We start from the raw sequence: 26,741 nt of genomic DNA on the forward strand, positions 1-26,741 counted from the left end.
GTCTATCATATTTTTCTTAGCTTTTATGGTTCTACTCTCCTGGTTTGATTCAGATTCTGCAAATTTAAGATCCATTCTAATGACTAAATACACCCATGCAGTATTCCTTTTCCCACTGTAGGGTAAATGGTTTTCAGGCTTTTCCGTCCTCCTGCCATTAGGATTGCCCTGCTTGATGGGGCACCTGCAGTTGTTGCATTGTTGTAAGCTGTGTTGTTTACTTCTGTGGGCCATGGCTCAGTATTGAGTTATTGGTGGAGAGAAGCTGAGGCAGGAGACAGAAGGGGAGAAAGAACGCAGAAAAGGCCAGAGTGAAGACTTGCCCGGGGCTTGGAGGCCTGTGGCCTCCTGGCCCCCCACCCCCACCTGCAGTGTACCTGGTTGCTACACTACATGTAAAAGCTCAATAAAAGCCTGAGAAAGTCACCGAGGGCTCCAGGACCTTTACCCTGCCTGCTTGGAATCATGGAAAACCTGCTCTGTGCCCTTCCTGGCACTACACCCACCTACTTAAAACAAGTTACCAATGGCTATCAAAGAATTCCCACAACAAAGTTAACTTCAATTTACTTTTAGGTAATAAAATCAATCTAGGATAGTATTTATAAAAAATCATTTGACTTCTTTTGAATTCCAGGCGACATGGTGCTCAAGGCCTGGAACTCAAGACAGGATACCCAGGATACCCAAGACCAGGAATCTGTTACAGGGGAAGAAGGGACCTGATCCTTAGTATAGCAAGTATGTTTTTGATTTATACTTAGCCAAAGAAATGAAAGCACAGAGTAGTGAGAGACTGGCACATTTTTAGTTTTCTCTCTCACGATATGACTTTATTAGAATTTTAAATAACTAATTTATTTAGCATTTACCAAATATCTATTAATATTTCATTCACTATGCTATGTCTTAAAAATTCGCTGTTTCTGCCTTCAAAGAATTCATAATCCAATGAATAGTAGCGTCATTATGGATTAAAGGGAAAGGTAGGAGATGCTAGTTAAGTAGGCAAGGGAGTCAGATCATCAACATGTTCTGTGGAAGTATAGAAAGTCTGGACTGAGAAGCCAGTCATAATTTTTAAGCAAGAAAGTGATATGATCTGTTTTATTTCTTAGTAAGGTTATGCTGGAAGTGGTGAAAACAGGCCTAAAATGAGGAAAATGAAGAAGCTCTGAAAATGAAGATAGGGAGACCAGTTACAAGACTCTGAGAGATGAGATAATGTGGCCTGAAAGAGGGATTAATATATAAGCAGTCTCTATAAACCTGACTGCTGCTGAATACTACCCACCCCCTGCCCTAGTTCCCATTCAAAGAACTGGGAGGCTGGCTCTGCAGACTGACACAGGACCACACAGATGGAGTGTAGGTAGGAAGGAAAGACAGGCAGAGGCTGAGGAGGGTAAGTAAAATTATGAACCCTGGAGCTATGCAGTTCATGGTTTTTGTCATTTTTAAAGGATCAAGTCAAATTTCTTTGGAAAATTCTGTGTAAGCTGGAAGCTCTTCTATGCAATTTCAATGTGATTTGCCTCCTGATCCTTTGATGGAGATTAAAAATTTCCATATAAATACAAAGAATGAAACAACACTTACTCGTAGCTCTTTTTCGTCCCTTTTCAATGTGCCAAACCAGTGTGGGTAGCAAATGTTCCCTGGCCCCCTCTGGTGGAAAACAAGTCAGTTCTCTTTGAAGGAGTGACAAAGCATGGACAGCTGGGGGATTTCAGAGCCATGATATTTACATTATGGGTCAAAAAGAACTGTCACTGCAAAAAGCAAGCAAACAAGTCTTGGCACATAGCCCCTCCAGACAGAGCCCTTTAAGGAGATCAGAGAGCAAATTGAAGAGAGGACGTGAAGCAGTCCTGCCGGCTCACATCGGCCTCTGCTGGCATTCACCATCAGTTCAGTTCCCATAATGTAGTTGGCTAAGCAGCATAAGGGAGGACAAAATTATTCTTCCTGCTTACTAGTCAAAGTAGAGGCAGTTTAAAGCTGTGCCAACGAGTAGGACAGGCTACTGTGAACCACAGCGAACATCCTGACCTTGAGGCTAAAGACTGGCAGCTGGATCTAGTCCCTAGAATGGGTAAAGCTCACTTTGTCCTTTCCTTCTTATATTCAATTTCTTGGAAACACCTGCCTCATTTCATGAAATTATAAGTTCCTAAGAAGAAATCACAAAAGAGAACAAAGATTGACTATTAGCTGTAAACAACTGTACCAAATTAAAAAGACCAAAGAATCGTTACAAATAGGACAAAGGATTAATATCCTTATTAGAGAAATAAATATAAATGTTCAAAAAAGAAATTTTAAAAAAGATTTTAATTTTGTACAGAAGAACTGGGGTGTAGGCCAGAGGTGTGTTTGTGTGTGGGGGGTGAGATGATTCACCAGAGACAGAGTGGGGAGCAAACTCAGGCCACAGCAGTTATAGCAGTGCTGAGATTTAACCTAGGCCACCAGGGAGGCCCCCAAAAGAAAATATTTTTAAAGAAATGAAAATTTTAAAAGATGCAATTTATTACTCAAATTAGCAAATTTAAAATAATTCCCATTACTGATAAAGGGTGATTTGAGAGAGTTATCAAATAATGGGAGTCAGAATGTAAATTGATAAAAAAATTTTTCTGAAAATTGGTGATACATAGCAAAGTCTTAAAGATATTAATATTATTTCACCCTGCAATTCTATTTCTATAAAGCTATTGTAAGGAAAACACATTATGCTCAATAAATATTTGTTGAGCAAATGAATGAAATCATTTTTTATAAAAAGGTATTCCCCTGGATGTTATTTATAAAAAGAGAACATCCAAATATCCAACATTAGAAAAGTAATAGTATACCTATGTAACAGAATACCATACAGCCCAACTCATAAAAACTTTTTAGTGACATAAGAAAATACTCATGAAATAATATGGGCATGAATAAAGCAAGCAAGTTATTTTTATAGCATGATCTCAAATGCATATCATATAAAATAAAACAATGGAAAGAAGCACACTAACATATTTACCGTTATCTCATAGTAGTAGAATTTTGGGTAGTAATTTTTGAATTTTCCAGACTTCATAGAAATATTTTCTTATGCCTTCTTCCTGTACTTTCTGTAGTGCCACTCTCTTAATATATTCCTATTTCTGATAGCTTTTCTTGTGTTTCCCCTAAAAAATTTGGCATTTCTCAGAATTTTTCTTTTTGCTTATTATTTTCCTTATGCTATCTGACTCCTTGAGACAGGTCATCATTAGATGGCGTCTTTGCTGCTGATTCCCTAATATAGAGTCATAGCCAAGTCCTCTCTCCTTTACTTTAGTCTCATATTTTCAACCGCCTGAGTTACCCTTCATTTAGATGAGTCGCAGATCATCTAAACCTTAATGCCTAAATCTGAACCCATCATCCCTTTTCTGAACCTCCACCAACATGGTTATCTTGTTTAGTGATATGAAGATTTAGTCACGCAAGCCAGAAATCTAATAATTATCTTGATTTTCTTTCCTTTCCCACTCCTCACATACAATCAGTCACCAAACAATGCTGATTCTAAATCTCAAAACTGTCAATTTCTCTCTAGCTCTACTGCTATCACTTAGTCAAGCCACTGCCACCACTTGCCTGGATTTTTGCAACTGCTTTTTAATTTGCCTTTCTACTTCTACTCTTACCTCTCAAAATCTATTATTCAATATTGTAGACAGAACATGCTCTCCAAAGCACAAATCTGATGATGTCTTTTCTTCTTTAATCCATCTTATACAATGTAGGCTATTTTTCTAAACTACAGATCTGATCTTACCTCCTAAAACTAACTTCTTTTTTTTTTTTTTTTAGAGGCATGTTTTTTAATTTATTTTATTTATTTGTTTGTTTTGTTTATACATACACTGGGTACAGTCAGAAGCGTGGAAGGGTGAGAGAATTCACCAGAGCCAGAGCGGGAGCAGAGCAGGCAGAAGGACCCAAGTACACTGCTGAGGGGAGCAGCGGGCGGCAGGAGAGGTCTGCGCGCCATGTGGGACCCTCCTCTGGTGACCGGGGAGCAGCCGGGGATCGAACCGGCGCTGCAGAGGCTGCGGGCAGCTTCGCAACCCAGCGCTCAACCACTGCACCACCGGGGAGGCCCCTAAAACTAACTTCTTGTGGTTACTTTTGTGTGTTGGGGGCATAGTTACTGCGTGGGAAGTAGTATGGGGGGAGCGTCTGGAAATCTGGTAAGCTCTAATTCTTGACCTAGATAATAGTTATAAGGGTATGTTCATGCTGTGAAAATTTAATGAGCTGTAAGGCCATCCTCAAATATCTCTTCCTAGAAGCTGTTCACACACATAGACTTCTGTACTCTCGTAGCAAAGACAATATATTTACTCACATTATTTGTGTGTTTGTGCTAGGAAAATTAATAAACATTTTCTCAAATTCTTACAACACTCCTCATGGTAGGTATTGTTGCCCTTATAAGTGAGAAAATCATGGCTTGAAAGGTTAGTTATCTTAAGGTTATAGAGCTTTTATAATTGGCAAAGCTGAACATTACTCCACATCTATCCTAAAGCCCATGACTTTTCTCACTACATCATTATCAACTAGTGTCCTGTGTTTCCTGCAACCACAGCACTTTATAATTTTCTGCTTATAGTCTCTTGACCAATAAACATGTAGTCAGTGCTAAATATTTATTTGCATAGATGAATAAGTGAATGTATAAATGTTTTGTGTATCATCCCTCTGGGCCAGACAGCTGGCAATAATTTCTTCTTCTGATTTTTGGAACTAGGAAAGTAGAGTTTTCCTGATTTGGAAATGCAGTGAACCCTAAACATGTTTCTCTATTATTAGTATCACTGACAAAAAATCCAACATTTGAAAATACATACTATTAGTTTTGCTTAGACTTTGTATTTTTAGCACAGGTCTTCCCTGTGGTTATAAGCTACCAAGGAAAGCCTAAAAAATGATGTCCCTGGCACATGGAAAAATTTGGCTACTTTTGCATTTTGACTTTGTAAACAAATCAAAAGAGACTTGAGTCCTCTAAATGTCTTCAACTTCAAATCAGTCCATCAAAATATTAGTTAGGAAAAAGCAGAAAAAAAAACCTACTTTTATAGAGGCTGGAACTCAAGTCTGTACAGCATAATACTAAAGGCTTGCATTTTCTTGCCTCTTCTTAGCAGAACTGTAATTGGGGAGAAAAGGTGATTGCTGAGTTGACCCTATGCTTCATTTCCAGGTTTTTCTTTTGCTTTCAAAGAAAAATACCTATAATCTGGAATAGTAAACAGGAAATTGTTTTAGATTAAAAGGTGCTATTTTAAAGCTAGGTACTTGGAGAAGAGTATTTTTTTTTTTTAAGATTTATTTTACTTATTTATGCATACAGGAACTGGGATTTAGCCAGAGGTGCAAGGGATGAGAGGATTCACCAAAGACAGAGTGGGGCGCAGAATAGGCAGATCTACTGAAATACGCTGCTGAGGGGAGCAGCGGGCTAGACAGGAGAGGTCTGCTGCAGTGGCTACTGATAGCTTGATAGTGCTGAGTCTTTAACCCCTGTGCCACCAAGGATGGTACCATGAGAGTCATCTTTAAGTTAATTTTAAGTAAGCACAATATGCTGCTAGGCTTTGTCCATTCCCCAGGAGCCAGAAGTCTCAGAGGTCACAATGAAGATAACTAAGAAGTTGAAAGGTGACTATGCTGGTTAAATTTTGGTAGCATCTGAATCAGTATGTTGTTACCATTTAACAGTCCTGGTTAGACTGTGTATAAGCTACACATTCTTGGTTTAATTGCACTTTGTTATTTAAGTAAAGGATAGACCATGCAAATCCTAGGACATCTAAGGACACGAAACCAAGAAACCAAGTATAGACAAGTCATATGGTCATTTAAACTGAACATCGAGGAACCAAGCCTCCTGCGTCCATAGCACTACAATCTCTCATTTCTCATCTCCACTCTGCCTTCCTATGCTCACCATGCTCATGGCTTCCTACCCAGGTCATCACTTCATCTTGCAGGTGGTTTTAATTATCACCCTGATTAAGACCTTGTACTGCAACCGTGGTGCTTGCATTTTCCTGTTCCTGTTTATCTTGCAATAACAAGTCTTTTAAGAGTGAAACAATGGGACAGATCCAACTTAAAAGCAAAAACAAACAAGAAAAAAGATTTTTTGTAAGTTGACAAGTTGTACATCACATTTCAATACTCAGTCTAAGCTCTGCTCTTGCTTTGAATATAAACTCCAATACATTTTAAATTAAATTGTTTGAGGGGCCTCCCCTGGTGGCGCAGCGGTTGAGTGCTGGGCTGCGAAGCTGCCCTCAGCCTCTGCAGCGCCGGTTCGATCCCCGGCTGCCAGCGAGGGTTCCACATGGTGCACAGACCTCTCCTGCCGCACCCACTGCTCCCCTCAGCAGTGTATTTCGTCAGTCTGCCTGTTCTGTTCCTCGCTCTGGTGAATTCTCTCACCCTCCCGTGCTTCTGACTGTACCCAGTGCTTGTATAAATAAATAAATAAATCTTAAAAAAAAATTAAATTGTTTGAGAGTCTTTGTAATATTCATCTACATGAATATTCAGAAATGGATATCCAGAAATGGATAAAAAACTAAAACATATGTGTATACTTTTTTAAAAAGCAAAAATAGTATCATCTTGAATATATATACTAATATTGCAACTTAATTTAAAGTAAACGTATCTTGGAAATCCTTCCTTATCATCACATAAGAGTCATATTTCATTCTTTTTAACAGTTGTATAATACAGATATTCCATAATATAAATAATTACCCTATTTAAATTGTACCTTTGTATATATAGACAAACAGGCTTTCAGCAAAAGATATCAGCATTCAAGCCGAAGTGGTGTGCCTCAGGCAACTGCTATCATTCTTATTATGCCAGGTACTAATTCCTGAGTCCATGCATTACTCTCCTTGGTAAATGCCTTTCACCTGGCAAGCTGGTCAAAAAGGTAATGATGTGGTCAATTTGCAACTTAGAAAGACCTCTGATAGTTCTGCAAAGGATGGATTGGAAGGAGAGGGCAAAACAAGTAGCAAGAAGGACACTATATTAAACCAGATGAGAGATGACTTGAATGTTAGCTAGAAAGCAACACTGAAAGAGCAAATAAGTGTACTAAGTTACTGAATTCTGCTGTTTTAGTGCTGGGTTTTGCCATAAAGTTAATCTGAACCACTAATATTAGTTCAGTTAATAACCGTTAAATTCTTCCCACTCATCCACTGTTGCTAGATCTACTTAACCAATTGCAGAAAATGTCATCTTTTTTCACTACCAATGTACCAAATTACTTCTGCTATCTGAACTATGACTTACCTTCTCTCCTCCCATTCACCAAACATATATTGAATGCCTTATAGGTATCTAGTATCAAAGACTTTAGGTGGAAGACATTAATATTAAACATTGAAACAAAGCAAAACAAAACAAACCACAGGGCAGAATATGTTAACTTTCATAGGTGAGAGACAAAGGATTGTTAAGGCAGTTCTTTCTCTAAATTATATCTCCTAGGTTTACTTTTTCATTTCCATCTCTAAAGGAATCATCATTTCATAGCCAGATTATTATAAATGCCTCCTACTTATCTTGAAGAAGTTTCTTTTGCATCCATAATGGTTTATGTTCCCCTGCCAGGTTGCATCAATGCTCATTCTAATATAGGACTACTCTGTTTAAAGATCTGTAATTCCCTGCCATTTTTTGAGGTCTTCGACATCCTGCTCCCATTAACCTGTTCAATCCATCTACCACAACTTTGAGGTATAACTAGTCTAGCCAAGAATAAAGAATCCCCCTCAAGTACTGCTGTAACTTGTCCTGCTGTGCCTTTATATTTTTCTAGTAAATTGAAATCCTCCAGTTTTCAATATAATGCCTTTAATCCCAAAAACTCTGAGAGGGCGAAGGGTGGGGGTGGAGAGGTAGAGAAAGGGTCTCTTTAACAGAGCTTGAGATAGGGGTGCTAAATGGGTGCTAAATGGGGTGCTAAATGGGTGCTAAGTGTGAAAATGGAATTCAGGTATTTAAAAGATAAAAAGATTATCTATGGGGCCTCCCCTGTGGCGGTGGCGCTCGCTGGTTGGATCCCTGGCCACTGGCGAGGGTCCCACATGGCGCGCAGACTCCTCCTGCCGTGCCCACTGTTCCCCTCGGCAGTGTACCTTGGTCCTTCTGCCTGTTCTGCTCCCAGTTCTGGCTATGGTGAATTCTCTCACCCTCCCGTGCTTCTGACTGTGCCCAGTGCTTGTATAAACAAATAAATAAATTAAAAAAGATTAAAAAAAAGATTATGTTTTAAGAGATTTACACTGAAATATTTACAGATAATTACAGATAAATTTATTATGATGACTTGGTTTAAAGAATCTAGGATGCTAGTGGGGAGAGGGGTGGTAGCATATATAAAACAAGGCTGGTGATAACTGTTAACTGCTGAAACAATATCATTGGCACAAATGAATTCACTATATTACCTTCTCCACTTTTCAACTAGCTGTTGCTCTTAACCATATATTATAGTTATAAATATATATTTTTTTAAAGATTTATTTATTTATACAAGCACTGGGTACAGTCAGAAGCGCGGGAGGGTGAGAGAATTCACCAGAGCCAGAGCGGGGAGCAGAGCAGGCAGAAGGACCGAAGTACACTGCTGAAGGGGAGCAGCGGGCGGCAGGAGAGGTCTGCGCGCCATGTGGGACCCTCCTCCGGTGGCCGGGGAGCAGCTGGGGATCGAACTGGCGCCGCAGAGGCCGCGGGCAGCTTCGCAACCCAGCGCTCAACCGCTGCGCCACCGGGAGGCCCTATAGTTATAAATGTTTTTCTACTTGTTTCTCTGAGCAATCCTTGCATTTCCTATCAAAAATTCTTGAAATTAACTGTAAAAGGAAGTTTTTCTATCTAGAAATAAAAGTCTTATGACTTGCCAGAAACAGTTTCTGAGGACAATACAAGGCCTACAATTCAAAGCAAAATCAGAAAAAGTACCAAAACTTGTTTCTGCATTCATGAATACTCACTCAGGGAGGTGGACTTCTTTCTCAAAATTGGAGTGAAATTTGTTCTCTTTCCCCTCCTCTTAAGTCTCTAGCCCTTTGCCAAGAGGGCTCACCCAAAGGATAATCGCCAAGGGAGGGACATTTGCTTTCAGATAAAGAGCACTAGAGCTAGGAAGCTCGCCCTTGCAGAAGAAATTAAGAAGAGTTTGGAACTGTGCAGAAAGAAGCATCAGAGTTACTGTTAGTTATACAAGAATATTTTGCTGGTTTACTATATGTGTTCCCAAAATACAAGGGGGTGGATCTTTGTGGTACAGACAAAATAACAGTATGCTGTTAACATTTCATTTCTAAAACAACTGCCATTTTTAAAAACTGGTTAGCTAACATTATTAAGTTTTAAAATCATTAACCAAGTCATCAGGTAGCTTTTTTGAATACTACAGGTTTGACTCCACCTCCCTCTTTCTTATTTTTTTTTTTTTAAGATTTATTTATTTATGCATACAAGAGGTGGGGTTGAGATGCAGGGGGTGAGAGGATCCACCAGAGAGACAGCGTGGGGAATAGAAGAGGCAGATCGACTGAAATACACTGCTGACGGGAGCAGCGGGTGAGACAGGAGAGCTCTGCCTCGCCATGTGGGTTTCTCCCTTGCCGGCTGGGGATCGAACTTGTGCTGCAGAGGCTGCGGATTGCTTCACAGTGTGGTGCTTAACCCCTTGCACCACCAGGGAGGCCCCATTTTCTTACTTATTTTCCATGAGGAAGTCCACCACGTATTTTTTCAAGCAGTAGAGATGGGCATCCACAAGGCCTGTGTGGAAACGTATTCTAGGGTGCCTGCAAAAAGGATAAGAGAGAAGAATCTCAAAACCAGGTAAAATAGGCTCTTACTATTAGGCAGTTTAAGGATTAGAAAGTTTATGTGGGGGGCCTCCCCTGGTGGTGCAGCGGTTGAGCGCTGGGTTGTGAGGCTGCCCGCAGCCTCTGCAGTGCCAGTTCGATCCCTGGCCACCGGCGAGGGCCCCACAAAAAAAAAAAAAAAAAAAAAAGAGTATGTGGCCCAGAGCCATGATGCCTATACCCAGTTCTGGGGAAATCAAGATGTTGGATAACAACTCTGATACTGCCACATAAAATTTCTTCTTATAAAAATCTTATCTCTTATCTCACATTCTATGAGGACTTCAGGCTCCCAAAAACATTAAACCAAAACTGAACGATCAAATACTTACAAGCCACCTTCCTCTAACTATCACAAACTCCTTATCGAGGATTCACCAGAGGCAGAACGGGGAACAGAACAGGCAGACGGACCAAAGACACTGCTGAGGGGAGCAGCAGGCAAGGCAGGAGGGGTCTGCCACGCCATGTGGGTTTCTCCCTGGCTAGCTGGGAATCGAACCCGCACTACAGAGGCTGCAGACAGTTTTACAGTGCTGCGCTCAACCCGCTGTGCCACCGGGGAGGCCCTGGCATGTATTTTCTTAGAAGATAAAGCAAAATTCTTTGAATGCTCCCTAATTTTCTACAAATATTTACTCATGAGGACTTTCCTCAGACATTTTTTCCAGGAAACCTTCATTGACAACTGAGTTTGTGTTCCCACATTTGGTGCCCATCTCTATGAGATAACTGGTCATACAGAAAAGTAACAGCTTATTTACTTGTCGCTCTCCCCCAGTTGACTGGAAGGTTCCTGAGGGCAAAGATTTATCTTCATCACTTTAGCATTTAGTATCGTACCTACCATAGAGAGCTTAATAAAATATTGTTGGATAAACAAACGAATACATTAGGTCAAATTAAGATATTTGCCTAGATGATGTCTATTTCAGTTTTGTATTTGTGGTGTTAACCTTAAGAAATAGCATACTTATCATGTCCAAGGTTTTATTTAATAAAAACAGATAGCTGAGGGAGAGGAAGAGAGGAGTATGATGAAAAAAAAGGAGATTCCAATCACAATGCTTAGTTTCATCTTTCTTCTACTCTGTGTTACTGCCATGACTGGCTTACAGCCTTCAATGAAATTATTCTCATGGGACCTACATAACCCACAAGTGAACTGGACAGAGATGGCAAAAAGGTTGTAGAATGCAAAGCCAAATCTTACCAAGTAGGAAAGGAAAGTGCCAATATAAGAAACAATTAAGAAGGGTCTCCCTGGTGGCGCAGGTGGTTGAGCGCTGCGCTGTGAAGATGTCTGCAGCCTCTGCAGCGCCAGTTCGATCCTGGCTGGCTGGTGAGGGTCCCACATGGTGCAGCAGACCTCTCCTGTCTCACCTGCTGCTCCCCTCAGCAGTGTGTTTTGTCAGTCTGCCTGTTCTGTTCCCTGCTTTGTCTCTGGTGAATCCTCTCACCCTCCCGCACATCTGGCCTGTATCCCAGTTCTTGTATAAATAAATAAATCTTAAAAAAAAAAAAAAGAAACAATTGAGAAGATGCACGAATAAAATAGCCTTATATATAACTTTCATTAAAAACTGATAAAATGAGGGCCTCCCCGGTAGCGCAGCGGTTGAGCGCTGGGTTGCGAAGCTGCCCGCAGCCTCTGCGGTGCCGGTTCAATCCCCAGCTGCTCCCGGGCCACAGGAGGAGGGTCCCACATGGCACGCAGACCTCTCCTGCCGCCTGCTGCTCCCCTAAGCAGTGTACTTCGGTCCTTCTGCCTGCTCTGCTCCCCGCTCTGGCTCTGGTGAATTCTCTCGCCCTCCCGTGCTTCTGACTGTACCCAGTGCATGTATAAACAAAAAAACAAAACAAAACGAATGAATAAATAAACATGCCTCTATTTAAAAAAAAAAAACCTGATAAAATGAAAAAAATGCTTTTAAGAAAGTCTGTTATTTATAGGATACAGCAAAAGTGGTCTTTTTTTTTTTCTTTTTTTTTTAATAGAGGCATGTTTTATTTATTTATTTGTTTGTTTGTTTGTTTTGTTTATACATGCACTGGGTACAGTCAGAAGCACGGGAGGGTGAGAGAATTCACCAGAGCCAGAGCGGGGAGCAGAGCAGGCAGAAGGACCGAAGTACACTGCAGAGGGGAGCAGCGGGTGGCAGGAGAGGTCTGCGCGCCATGTGGGACCCTCCTCCGGTGGCCGGGGAGCAGCCGGGTATCGAACCTGCGCTGCAGAGGCTGTGGGCAGCTTCGCAACCCAGCGCTCAACCGCTGCGCCACCGGGGAGGCCCCAGCAGCAAAAGTGGTCTTAAGGGAAAATATCTATAACACAGGTCCACATTAAGAAGAAAAATCCCAAATAAACAACTTAATATTGCACCTAAAGCAATATTAATGAAAAAAGAGAAACAAGACCCAATATTAACAGAAAGAAGGAAACAATAAAAAAATAAGAAAATAGAAATAAATAAAGGCAATACAAAAGATCAATGAAACTAAGAATTGGTTAGTTTCTGCCCAGGGTCTGATAGCTTTTCAAGCAAATTCTATCATCCTTTAAAGAAGAATTTATGCCCATCTTGTTCAAATTATTTCTAAAAATCCAAGGAGAAGGAATATATCTTATGAAGCTAATATAACCCTAATACCAAAACCAAATAAAGGCAGTGCAAGAAAACTATAGACCAATATCCCTGATGAGTACTGATGTGAAAATCTTCAACAAAATACTAATAAATTGAATTCAACAATATATTACAAGGATTATACATCATGAGCAAATGAGATTTATTCCAGGGAAGGAAGGGTGGTTTAAAATATGTATATCAGGCCTCCCGGGTGGCGCAAGGGGTTAAGACACAACCTATGAAGCTGTTCTCAGCCACTGCACGAGTTCAATCCCTGGCCAGGGAGATATCCACATGGCGCAGCTGACCTCTCCTGACTTGCCCACTGCTCCCCTCAACAGTGTGTTTCAGCAGATCTGCCTGTTCTGTTCCCCACTCTGTCTCTGTTGAATCTTCTCACTCCCCACATCTCTGGCCTGTACCCCGGTTCTTGTATGCATAAATAAATAAATCTTTAAAAAAATATGTATATCAATGATATACATCAAATACATTACAGCAAAACATAAAATTATATGATAATATATGATAATATCAACAGATGCAGAGAAAACAGAAGATTCAGCACCCATTTATGACAAAAACTCTAAACAAGATAGGAATAGAAGGAACCTACCTCAACATAATAAAGGTCATACATATATCACAAATTTATAGCCAATGTAATACTAATGGTGAAAAACTAAAAGCTTTCCTTTTTAAGATCATGAGCAAGATCAAGATGGACTTGTATAAAATAAAGTAAGAAATTGGTAAATGGAAATGAACTTCTATTTAGTTTAGTATTAGAGCTTTTAATAAGAACAATCAGGTAAGAGGGAATAAAAGGAATCCAGGTTGGGAAAGAAGTGAAACTATCTTTATTCCCAGATGATATGATACTGTATAGAGAAAATCCTAAAGAATTCACCAAAAAAAGCATTAGGAACATAAATAAATACAGCAAAGTGGCAGGTTACAAAATCAACATACAAAAATTCATTGCATTTTTATATATAAACAATGAAGGAGAATAAAAAGAAATTAAGAAAATAATTCCATTCACAATTGCTTCAAAAGGAATCAAATACCTAGCAATTAAACTAACCAAGAAATGAAGTACTCAATGAAAATGAAAAGACATTATTTAAAGGATATATATATATATATATATATATATATATATATGATGACAAGGATATAGAATGACAGTCTATGCTCATGGGTACAGAATCAATATAGTCAAAATAACACTTCTACCAAAAGTGATATTAAAATACTAATGATAAGTCTTCAAAGAAATTAAAGAAAAAAATATTAAAATTGATATGAAATTATAAAAGGCCTCAAATAGCTAAAGCAATCCTGAAAACAAATGAGAGGAAAGGAGGTATAATGGTACCTAACTTTAAACTATCCTATAAAGCAACAGTAATTAAAACAATATGGTATAGAACAAAAATACATGGATCAATGTAACAGAATCAAAAGCCCAGAAATAAGTTCATGAATATAGAAACATTCAATCATGATCAAGCACAGGAGAGGAGAATCTCTAACAAATGGTGCTAGGAAAACTAGACAGTCACATGTGAAAGAATGGAGTTGTATCATTCTCTACCTCCATGCACAAAAGTAAATTTAAAATGGTTTAAAGATTTAGGTATAAGACATGCAACAATAAAATACACAGAAGAAAATACTGGTGAGGGGCCTCCCTGGTGGCTCAGCGGTTGAGCGCTGGGTTGCGAAGCTGCCCGCAGCCTCTGCAGTGCCGGTTCGATCCCCGGCTGCTCCCCGGCCACCAGAGGAGGGTCCCACATGGCGCGCAGACCTCTCCTGCCACCCGCTGCTCCCCTCAGCAGTGTACTTCGGTCCTTCTGCCTGTTCTGCTCCCCGCTCTGGTTCTGGTGAATTCTCTCACCCTCCGTGCTTCTGACTGTATCCAGTGCTTGTATAAATAAATAAATTAATTAAAAAAAATCTTAAAAAAAAGAGTTAAGTTTAAAAAAAAAAAAAAGAAAAGAAAATACTGGTGATTTGTTTTATGATATCAATGATGTTTTTAGAAACTCAACCCCTAAGGCAAGGAAAATGAAAACAAAAATAAGCAATTGAGATTACCTCAAATTAAAAAGCTTTTTACACAGTGAAAGAAAACATAAGTAGACTAAAAAGACAGCCTACTCGATGGGAAAAAAAAATTCACATATTACACAACCAACTAGGGGTTAATAACCAAGATATACAAAGAAGTTATTCAATTTAATAAGAAACAATAAAAAATTAAGTGGGTAGCATATCTGAATAGACAATTTGTCAAAGGAGTATTCAGCAGACCAATACACACATGGAAAAATGTTCATTATTTTAATAAGGGAAATCCAGATCAAAACCACAATGAGATCAACTCATACCTGTGAGAATAACATATTTAAAAAGACCTCAACAAGTGCCAGAGAGGATGCAGAGAGAAAGGAACATTATTATACTGAGGGTTGGAATATATACTGGTGCAGCCATTTTAGAAAGTAATCTGGATTTACTTTAAAAAACTAAAAATGGAAATACCATATGACCCAGCAATACTACTCTTGGGCATATATCCAAAGAACATGAAACCAACTAAAAAAAATTACATTTGCTACAATGTTTACTGCAGCACATTTTACAATAGCTAGAAAGTGGAAACAACCTAAGCACCCACTGATAGAGGACTGGAGGAGGAAGATGTGGTATATCAGAACAATGGAATACTGTTGGCCAAAGTAAAGATGAAATGTTGCCATTAGCAACAGCAAAATGGAAAGAGTTCAAAGGAATTATGAGTAGTAAAGTAAGTCAGAATGACAAAGACAAAATAGCAGATTCAACAAAGCAAAATACTTATTAACAAGTGAGTTTTCTGAGGTTAAGGAGGAGGGGAGAAAGGGTAAAAAGGGTATAATGGATAATACCTTTAAGGGATGATGGTGGGGTAGAAAAAGACATAAGTGAAGGGACTGGCCCTAAATTGGAGGATGGAAACTTCTCCCTTTAAGGCTAGAGAAAAGAAACTGAAGGTGGGTCTAAGTAATGATAAAGTTGTGGGTAGGGTGAGTTTGTTGGGGAAATCAGTGTGTTAGGATTTTCCACGGAAGGAGGAGGTAGAGTAATTTTCTAAGACAAGAAAGTGGTGATGATTTAGAAGAACTACTAAGAGAAGTAGAAAGATGATTCTGTACAGATGTAAGAATGCAGAAGGGTTCTCAGGGCCCAACTAAATATGGGACCTTGAATTTATAGTGGTGCCAATTTCCAACACTGTATAGTATTTCTCCAGATGACTTTAATAGGACAGATGTAGGCATAGACAACGTAAATGTTATAGTAATCCAAAGTTAAGGGTTATGAGGCAGATGCAGCAAAAGTATAGTGAGTGAGGATATGGAGGGAAATGCCTGTAGTACCATAGGGTCTAGATTAGATAAAGAAGGAAATGAGAGGAAGGGATGGAAAGAAGGAAGAGGTGGTGAGGGACTGAAACAATGAGCTTGAAATGAAGGAAACAGAATTCTAGGTAAAGATAGCAGATTAAACACAGGCTTATTAAACTCTATGCTTTCTGAAAGCTCATTAAGTAATAACGGTTTTTTGGTTTCTTTCTTTCTTTTTTTTTTCAGCGGCATAATCCCTTAAGGAAAAAGATCAGGAGATGACAGTAACACAATTTTGGAAGCTAGAAAACAGAAGGATGGTGGTAACAGATTTAGTCTGTCCAAGAGAGCTGAATCCTAATCAAGCCATGACAACTGAGTTGTGCTACAGAGTCCTGAAGTGATCAGGAGTTGGCAGCATGACTTTCATCCACATGGAATGGAGAATGGAAGATTTTTCTCTGAAGTCTGTAGCCAGTGCGAAAGCAAAGACTTAAGGATACTGATATGGGAGTTCTTTTAGAAATAACCTAACTACATCACTTTATAAAAGTAAGAGTTAAAAGTACAGTAAAGTTTCAGTACCTATACTGGTTAAGATACCTCAGGAAGGTTTTGATCCCAACTTCCACAAATTCCTCTGTACTGCTTCCTCACTCTACCCTCAACTGCAAATTAGTGAAGTATTTCAGGAATTATGGCTTGTTGGTAACAGTGGGGATACTAATTTAGATAAATAGCATTTCAAGGTTGTGCATACCATTGGGAAAAAGATAATCAAGAATGTAAGCCCATTTCTCATCATTTGTACCCCAGAAATATAGATCTGACCATAATCTTTGAGGTTTTATTTAAATTCTTGCCTTTTGAGATATAAATGTCTAAACTTTCCAAATGAACATGTGAATATTTAAGAGATGTCCTTTAGAACTTTTAAAAATATTTTCATTACCCTTCCAGTAAAAAACCTTGACTAGTATTCAAAAGAAAACAACATAACATTGGGGGAAAGTTACATGAATTTCTTATTAAATATTTGGCACAAATAACTTTTACTTATGAATTATTAAAACCATATGTCCTTCAGAAATAAAACAGGGATTTTAGAACTGGTCTTTAAAGAACAACTAAGCCAATTTCGGCTGGGGGAAACTGAGACTTAGAGAAGCAAAGTGATTTGTCGAAGGTTATATAGAGGATATGTCTCAAGACTAGATTCTAGATCGTCTGAACTTGAATTTTCAATACCATGTTCTTTCTTCCTGCAAAATTCTTTACTACTATATATATAGTGCCTCTCCAAGTAATGACCACATCAATTCAACATGTAGGAAAGGTGGTGTGCATTCTCTAAATTCATGGAGGTAGTGAGAATCTGATCTTATTGCAGTAAAGTTACCAGTACTCCCTAATGATTAAATAGCATGTGGGGAGACTGCCCTTGGATGTGACCACAGGCCTAGCTGACTCTTATTCCAACAAGCATCTTGTAATACCTCATTGTCCAAATATGCCTGAGTTTCAATGAACAGAAAATATTCTTTGCAATCAAGAAAACAGTAATTCTCTTCTGAGAAATGGAGAAAACAAAAAATTTGTACATTCCATCATCATTGTCCTTTTCCTCTATAACCAGTACAAAAGTAAGAAATAAGAGGTTTCCAGGGCCTCCCTGATGACACAAGGGGTTAAGAGGAACCTATGGGGCCTCCCCCGTGGCGCAGTGGTTGAAAACTGGGTTGCAAAGCTGCCCGCAACCTCTGCAGCGCTAGTTCGATCCCCGCCCACCGGGCGAGGGTACCACATGGCACACAGACCCCCTCTGCCGCCCGCTGCTCCCCTCAGCAGTGTACTTGGTCAAGTCTGCCTGTTCTGTTCCCTGCTCTGGCTCTACACTTGGTCAAGTCTGCCTGTTCTGTTCCCTGCTCTGGCTCTGGTGAATTCTCTCACCCTCCCAGTGCTTGTATAAATAAATCTTACACACACACACACAAACAAAAAAAAAAAAAAAAAAAAAAAAGAGGCAACCTATGAAGCTATTTGCAGCTACTGCAGTACGAGTTCAATCCCAGGCCAGGGAACTACCCACATGGCACAGCAGACGTCCTGACTCACCCGCTGCTCCCATCAGCAGTGTATTTCAGTCGATCTGCTTGTTCTGTTCCCCACTCTGTCTCTGGTGAATCCTCTCACCTCTGCACACCTCTGGCCTGTACCCCAGTTCTTGTATGCATAGATAAATCTTAAAAAAAAAAAAAAAAAGAGGCCTCCCCAGAGGCACAGCAGGTGAGTGTAGTGCTGTGAAGCTGTCTGCAGCCTCTGCAGTGCAGGTTCAATTCCTGCCAGCCAGGGAGAAACCCACATGGTGCGGCAGACCTCTCCTGTCATGCCTGCTTCTCCCCTCAGTAGTGTATTTTGTCCCGTCTGCCTGTTCTGCTCCCTGCTCTGTCTCTGGTGAATCCTCTCACCCTCCTGTGCCTCTGGCCTGTACCCCAGTTCTTGTATAAAAATAAATAAATCTTAAAAAAAAAAAAAAGTAATGCTTGAAAAATCTGAATCTAATTGGCTTTTATCGGCCATCTCTCTGGGGCCAGCCAGGAGAAGCACGGTCCTTCAGAGGGCAACAGGAATGGGAGGAAGAACTTTTTTATTACTAATTTATCCAGTCAGCAGCCCTATTACAACTATCCACCAAAGATCCCGAATCACTGGGGTGTAAATTACAAATTGCAATTTGGAGGGAAAAATATCTTCCAACAACCAAAAAAGCAACCTAATCTTAAGAAACTGCTAGAAGATCTGATCTTAAGGGCCCCAGTGCTTCCTCAAAGCCTGAGCTTAGCAGCTACAAGGAAAAAGTACAACTCTATCAACTCTTCATTTTCACCTACCTCTAGCTATGTCCATCTTCTTTGTTCCCATCAGGCCCAAACCTTGCTCACTTTGGCAGGAACTACTGGGACTAAAGGCCTTCACTAACAGCTTACTATATGGAGCAATTAGCTAGTTTGCACGGAGGTTAGAGAGAAAGCAGGAGACAGTCTCCGCCTTCCAGTAATAACTATAGAAATGTATGACTATGGCTTTCTAAGAACTTAAAAAAAAAAGAAATATATTAAACATTAAGATTTATTTATTTATACAAGCACTGGGTACATTCAGAAGCGCGGGAGGGTGAGAGAATTCACCGGTGCATGGGGTTAAGTGTCAGCACTATGAAGCTATCTACAGTCACTGCAGCATGAGTTCGATCCCGGGCTAGGAGCTAACCCGCATAGCACAGCAGACCTCTCCTGCCTCGCCTAATACTTCCCTCAGCAGTTTATTTAGGTCAATCCACCTGTTCTGCTCCCCACTCTCACCCCCCAGAACCTCTGGCCTGTACCCCAGTTATTGTATGCATAAATAAATCTTTAAAAAAAATTTGAGATTAAATCTTTACTCCTCCATATCTGCACATGTTCCACTCACCTTCCACCAAGCCACCCATTCCAATACCTCATCTACCTCCAGTCCCCAACCCCTTCTTTTTCCTGTTCCCTCTAGTAATCAGTATATTTTTTCACTAAGTCCAAGATTTGTTCCTGCCATATTTTGCTTGTGTATATTTTTTTGTTATTTATATTCTAGATGTGAAACTATCTGATATATTCCTTTCACTTTCTAGCTTGTTTCACTTAACATAATCACCTTGAGAACCATGCATTTTGTCCCAAAAGATACTTTCATTTTTAAAAACAGCTGTGTAGTATTCCACTGAGTATATATTCCACAATTTCTTTATCCACTTGCCTGTTGATTGACACTTAGGACCTGATATCCTAGGAGAAGCAGGCTCTTTCTGATAGTCATGATCACCTAAGTGAGAAAAGACAACTCTTGTATCCCTGAGGCTTGACTTCATGGTTGGGAAAGAACTTTGTTTTGACAACACTCAGACTGCAACCACAAGAATGTGGGGAATGTTCTTTTGCTATAAAATGGCAGTTAACTCTATAGTCCTCTGACACCAGAGATATCAAGAATCAGTATCTTTTATAGACTTTATCAGGAAAATGATTTGAATTTATTAACACTTTTCTTGAGGACTTAAGAGTTTGCTTAAGGCCTCAAACTCAAGTAACAACATTTAAAGACATTGTGACTACACTGTTATTATCACTTTCCAAGTCAACCATCTATGCAAATTTGGTAACAAACTTTCTCACTGTGAGAACTGTAATTATTACAAAAAAGCCTAACAGCCTGAAATATTTATGTAGTTTTTTCACCCCAATTAAATATAACAAGAAAATAAGGGATATCCACTTTTCTGTAGTGTTGCTTGTGTCTCTCTCATGTGCATGGAAATTTTCTAAGGAAATAAATATGCTTTATGCACCTTCAAAATTCTAGATAACAAAATCCTTAATGATTCAGTAATGGAAAAAGATGATTTAAAAATCAAGTTCCTATCCTACCTCATGGAGATTAAAAACCACACTACTGGAAGACCACTGGACTAACAAGGAGAGCAAAGAAGAAATTAAAAAATTCTTTGAATTGAATGACAAGGAGGACACCAATATCCTAAATGTATGGGATGCAGCAAAAGCAGTAATAAGAGGAAAATATATAGCAATAGAAGCTCACATCAAAAAACAAGAAAGAACTCAAAGAAACAACCTAATCTCGAAGCTCAGAGATCTAGAAAAAGAACAACAAAAAAACCCCAAAACCAATAGAAAAAAAGAAATAATAAAAACCAAAGCAGAAATAAATGAAATTGAAACTAAAAAAACAATCCAAAAGATCAGTGAAACCAAGAGCTGGTTCTTTGAAAAAAATCAACAAAATAGACAAACCCCTAGCCAGGCTCACAAAGGAAAAAAAGGAGAAAGCACATAAACAGGATCATAAATGAAAGAGGAGAAATCACAACGGACACAGCAGAAATCAAAAGAATAATCAGTAACTACTATGAACAGTTATATGGAAACAAGTTCAACAATCTAGAGGAGATGGACAAATTCCTACAACTCTACAATCACCCAAAGCTAGATAAAGAAGAAATAGAACACCTAAACAGACCAATTACAAGCAGCGAAATTGAAATGGTAATCAAAAACCTTTCCAAAAACAAAAGCCCAGGACCTGATGGATTTACAAATGAATTCTACCAAACATTCAGAGACGAATTAGTGCCTATCCTTCACAAACTCTTCCAAAAAATTAAGAAGGAAGGGACAATACCAAACACATTCTATGAAGCCAACATTACACTAATACCAAAACCAAATAAGGACAACACAAAAAAGGAAAACTACAGGCCAATCTCCCTAATGAACACTAATGCAAAAATCCTCAATAAAATTTTAGCTATCAGAATCCAACAATGTATCCATAAGATAATTCACCACGACCAAGTAGGATTCATTCCAGGGACACAAGGATGGTTTAACATCCGAAAATCAATCAACGTTATCCAACAACGACATCAACAAAAAGAAATATAAAAACCATATGATAATATCAATAGATGCTGAGAAAGCTTTAGACAAAGTGCAACACCCATTCATGATAAAAGCCCTTGAAATTCTTGGGATACAAGGAACATACCTCAACATCATAAAGGCCATCTATGACAAGCCAACAGCCAGTATCATTCTCAATGGTGAAAAGCTGAAAGCAATTCCATTAAGATCTGGAACAAGACAAGGATGTCCACTCTCACCACTGCTTTTCAATATAATACTGGAAGTCCTAGCCAGAGCAATAAGACAAGAGAAAGACATACAAGGAATTCAAATAGGAAAAGAAGAAGTCAAACTATCACTATTTGCAGATGATATGATAATATACATAGAGAACCCCAAAAACTCCACAGAAAAACTAATTCAACTCATCAATCAATTCAGTAAAGTGGCAGGATACAAAATCAACATGCAAAAGTCAGTAGCCTTCCTATACACAAACAATAAATCTGAAGAAGAAGAAATCAAAAAAACCATCCCTTTTATTATCGAAACAAAAAAAATCAAATATTTGGGAATAAATCTAACAAAAGAGGTAAAGGACCTATACAAAGAAAACTATAAAACACTGTTAAAAGAAATAGAAGACACAAAGAAATGGAAAGACATCCCCTGCTCATGGATTGGAAGAATAAACATTATTAAAATGGCCATCCTACCAAAAGCAATATACAGATTCAATGCTATTCCAATCAAAATTTCAATGTCATTCTTCAAAGAAATAGAACAATTATTGATGAAATTCATATGGAATCACCAAAAACCCCGAATAGCCAAAGCTCTACTGAAAAAAAAAGAAGGAAATGGAGGCATCACACTCCCAGACTTCAAACTATACTACAAAGCCATAATCATCAAAACTGCATGGTATTGGAACAAGAACAGACATACAGACCAACGGAATCGAATAGAAAATACAGAAATAAACCCACAGATTTATGGTCAACTAATCTTTGACAAAGGAGCAAAGACTATGCATTGGAGCAAAGAAAGTTTGTTCAATAAATGGTGCTGGGGGGCCTCCCCAGTGGCGCAGTGGTTGAGCGCTGGGTTGCGAAGCTGCCCGCGGCCTCTGCGGCGCCGGTTTGATCCCCGGCTGCTCCCCGGCCACCGGAGGAGGGTCCCACATGGCGCGCAGACCTCTCCTGCCGCCCGCTGCTCCCCTCAGCAGTGTACTTCGGTCCTTCTGCCTGCTCTGCCTCCCGCTCTGGCTCTGGTGAATTCTCTCGCCCTCCCGCGCTTCTGACTGTACCCAGTGCATGTATAAACAAACAAAACAAACAAACAAATAAATAAATAAATAAAAACATGCCTCTATAAAAAAAAAAAAATGGTGCTGGGAAAACTGGGTTGCTACATGCAAAAGAGTGAAGCTTGACCACTACCTCACACCATACACAAAAATCAACTCAAAATGGATTAAAGAACTAGACATAAGACCTGAAACCATAAAATACATAGAAGGAAATATAGGCGAAACACTATGGGATTTGCACATCAAAGACATCTTTACAGACACATCACCCAAAGCAGTGATAGTGAAGGCAAAGATAAACAGCTGGGACTACATCAAATTAAAGAGCTTCTGCACAGCAAAAGAGACAATAACAAAAACAAAGAGAAACCCCACCAACTGGGAGAACATTTTTGCATCCAACACTAATGATAAAGGACTGATCACAAAAATCTGCAAAGAGCTGATGAGACTCAGCAACAACAAAGAAAATAACCCAGTCAAAAAATGGGCAGAAGAGCTAAAAAGAAACTTCTCTGAAGAGGAAATGCAAATGGCCAACAGACATATGAAAAAATGTTCAACATCACTTGTCATCAGGGAAATGCAAATCAAAACTACCATGAGATACCATCTTACACCAGTGAGAATGGCACATATTAAAAAAACTAGCAACAACAAATGTTGGCGAGGTTGTGGAGAAAAAGGAACTCTTTTACACTGTTGGTGGGAGTGCAAACTGGTCCAACCACTATAGAGAGCTGTGTGGAGATTTCTGGACCTACTAAACATAGAGCTTCCATATGATCCAGCAATTCCACTCCTAGGTATTTACCCAAAGGACACAGAAACATCAATTCCAAAGAACACCTGCACCCCTATGTTTATAGCAACACTATTTACAATAGCTAAGCTTTGGAAACAACCCAAATGCCCAAAAATAGATGACTGGATCAAGAAGATGTGGTACATATACACCATGGAATATTACTCAGCATTCAAAAAAGATAAATACATGCAATTTGCAGCAACATGGATGGCGCTGGAAGGGATCATGCTCAGCGAAATAAGCCAAAAAGAAAAAGAAAAATACCGGATGGTCTCACTCATAGCAGGAATCTAGAAAACTTAAATAAGGGACCAGGAAAATGAATAACTATAAGAAAGTGAAAATCAAAATCAACAAAAAACTATGAACCAGAGACACTTTTTGGGGGGTGGGGGCTGGGAGGGGAGGGATTGGGGTCAGAATGGGGCATTTGCAATTGTATGGGGGAATATAAAAATAAAATTTATTATTCAAAAATAAAGAAAAAAAAAGAAATTCATCCTACATTCATAAATCAGCACAGATATACAAAGCTGTTCGTTCAGCAGTATTTAATATCAAAACAAAACAAAGCAAAACTAGAAACAAACTACAAGTTAATGGATTGCTTATTTTATGGCATAAGCAGTTGTTCAGGTTAGCAAGATAAACCTTAAAGTATAACAGGGAATGATATCCACAACAATATGCTTAAAGTAGTATGCTCCAAATTGTGTCAAAATAAATTTCTAAAAAATAAAAAAAATAAATAAAAATCAAGTTCCATTGGATGGTGGCAGATGATCAGTACAACTTTGGTGATGGGAGTAGTGTTGTACCATATAGTTGAAGTAGTGTGAAGCTGAGCTCCTAAAACGTATACAGTGTGTAAAACACTGTTACTTAAATAAAAATATATAAAAATAATTTAGGGCCTCCCCGGTGGCACAGCAGTTGAGCGCTGGGTTGCGAAGCTGCCCACAGTCTCTGCAGTGCCAGCTCGATTCCCGGCTGCTCCCCGCCCAACGGAGGAGGGTCCCACATGGCGCGCAGACCTCTCCTGCCACCCGCTGCTCCCCTCAGCAGTGTACTTTGATCCTTCTGCCTGCTCTGCTCCTCACTCTGGCTCTGGTGAATTCTCTCACCCTCCCGCACTTCTGACTGTACCCAGTGCTTGTATAAAAATATATATATATATATATAAATAATTTAAATAAATAATTTAAATTAAAATAAATCAAGTGCCAACATTAACTGATGAATAATGCATAACTCAAATGTGAGAGATACATATGTATGTATACAATAGTAATTATTGTTACTATTATTCAATAGTAAGAAGGAATAAAGTACTGATATAAGTTAAAACATAGATAAATCGCCCAACATGCTACATCAAAGAAACCATTCACAAAAGAGCATACATTGTATGATTACATTTATATGAAATATCTAGTATAGGCAAATATATATAGACAGAAAGATTAGTGTTTGCCTGCAGTGGGAGGAGAGGGGATTGGGAAGAAGTAAGGAGTAATTTTTATTTTTTTTTATTTTTTTTTAATAGAGAGAGAGGCATGTTTTATTTATTTATTTGTTTGTTTGTTTTGTTTTATACATGCACTGGGTACAGTCAGAAGCGCGGGAGGGTGAGAGAATTCACCAGAGCCAGAGCGGGGAGCAGAGCAGGCAGAAGGACCGAAGTACACTGCTGAGGGCAGCAGCGGGCGGCAGGAGAGGTCTGCGCACCATGTGGGACCCTCCTCTGGTGGTCGGGGAGCAGCCGGGGATTGAACCGGCGCCACAGAGGCTGTGGGCAGCTTCACAACCCAGCGCTCAACCGCTGCGCCACCGGGGAGGCCCAGTAAGGAGTAATTTTTAATGAGTACTGGGTTTCTTTTGGGGGTAGTAAAATGCTCCAAAAACTTACTATGGTAATAGGTGCACAACTCTGACTATAGTAAAAACCACTGAATTGTACCCTTCAAATAGATGAATTGTATGTTGTGTAACTTATACTTCATTGAAGCTATTAAATTTTCAAAAGGAAAATCAAATTCTAGGACTTCTGTCTTCCATCTAGGATTTATAAAACTGGAGAGGTGCTCTCACCCCAAACAAGAAAAACTGGATAATCTACAAATCATAACATCTTGAACTTATCACAGGGCAAAGAAGTAACCAGAAATTTAAAGAAAGACAAGAGCCTCTGAAGAGAGATTAGGTCTCAAAAGAAGCTCACCCATGAACAACATGGGAGGAAGAGAGGGCTGCTATACAAGTGAAGAATTTAGTTAAAATCCTTAGCAAATATCTAAAGGTTGATTGTGAGCTAGCATGAGAGGCTATCAACCCAGGAACCACAGATATATGAAGTATTTGTATTTACTTTTCTCAAATATACAGAACTATATGACAAAGAGTAAACTTCACTACATATAAATTATGCCTTGGTAAAATCCAAGTAAAAAAAATCAAGCACCCAGCAATTAGAAATAATCTAAATGCCCACTGATACTGGACACAGTTAAGTGAATGATGGTATATATTCATATGACAGATTATTATGCAGCTCTTAAAACCATGTTAAAAAATTAAGAGAACTATAGTGGTCAGGATTAATGGCCCCTCAAACATGTCTATAGCCTATTCCCTGGAACCTGTGAATATGGTGCACTATATGGCAAAAGGGATTTTGCAGAAATGATTATATTAAAGAACTTGAGAGAGGTTGATTATCCTGTATTATCCTGATTGACCCAATGTAATTATAAGGGTCCTTGTAAGAGGGAAACAAATAGTTAGCTAAATAATTTTTAACTAATAAGTTATTTAATTCTCCAGAATCATCCAGCCCTGAGTGTTCAAACATCAGCCTTATCTTTAGGCTTGGCCGTAACACCACATACCTAATAGGCTGCCATTTGAGTACTATAGGGTTTATTTGGTGCTGCACACACGTCTTTGGTGTTGGACTCTTATTACTTACACTAGCTGGAGACCTCTCCTTATGCTGTCTAGGCATAGTCTGCAGCCCCTGGAGAATCAGAACTCTAAGCAGCCATTTAAGGTGCTGGATGCACTTTCATTACTATTTTCATTCACTCCTGGGGAACTGGAAATACCTTTAGACTTGAATAGATCGAATGACTATGCATTTATCAAATATTGATAGAGTAGCACTGTTAGGTCACAAACTCTGGTA

General features: G+C 39.1%; 1 protein-coding gene across 1 annotated transcript in view; it reads right to left on the bottom strand.

Moving 5' to 3' along the window:
• EIF2B3 (eukaryotic translation initiation factor 2B subunit gamma) overlaps nucleotides 1-26,741 on the bottom strand; it is a gene marked incomplete at its 5' end in the record, with an annotated part of 75,245 nt that overhangs the window by 16,036 nt on the left and 32,468 nt on the right. The window contains one exon of the mRNA XM_084242755.1: nucleotides 9,807-9,896. Within this exon, the coding sequence (XP_084098881.1) occupies nucleotides 9,807-9,896 (90 nt within the window). The remainder of the gene's footprint in view (nucleotides 1-9,806; nucleotides 9,897-26,741) is intronic.

The sequence above is a fragment of the Talpa europaea genome (genome assembly GCF_964194135.1).
Source record: "Talpa europaea genome assembly, chromosome: 9".
Taxonomy (NCBI): Eukaryota; Metazoa; Chordata; class Mammalia; order Eulipotyphla; family Talpidae; genus Talpa; species Talpa europaea.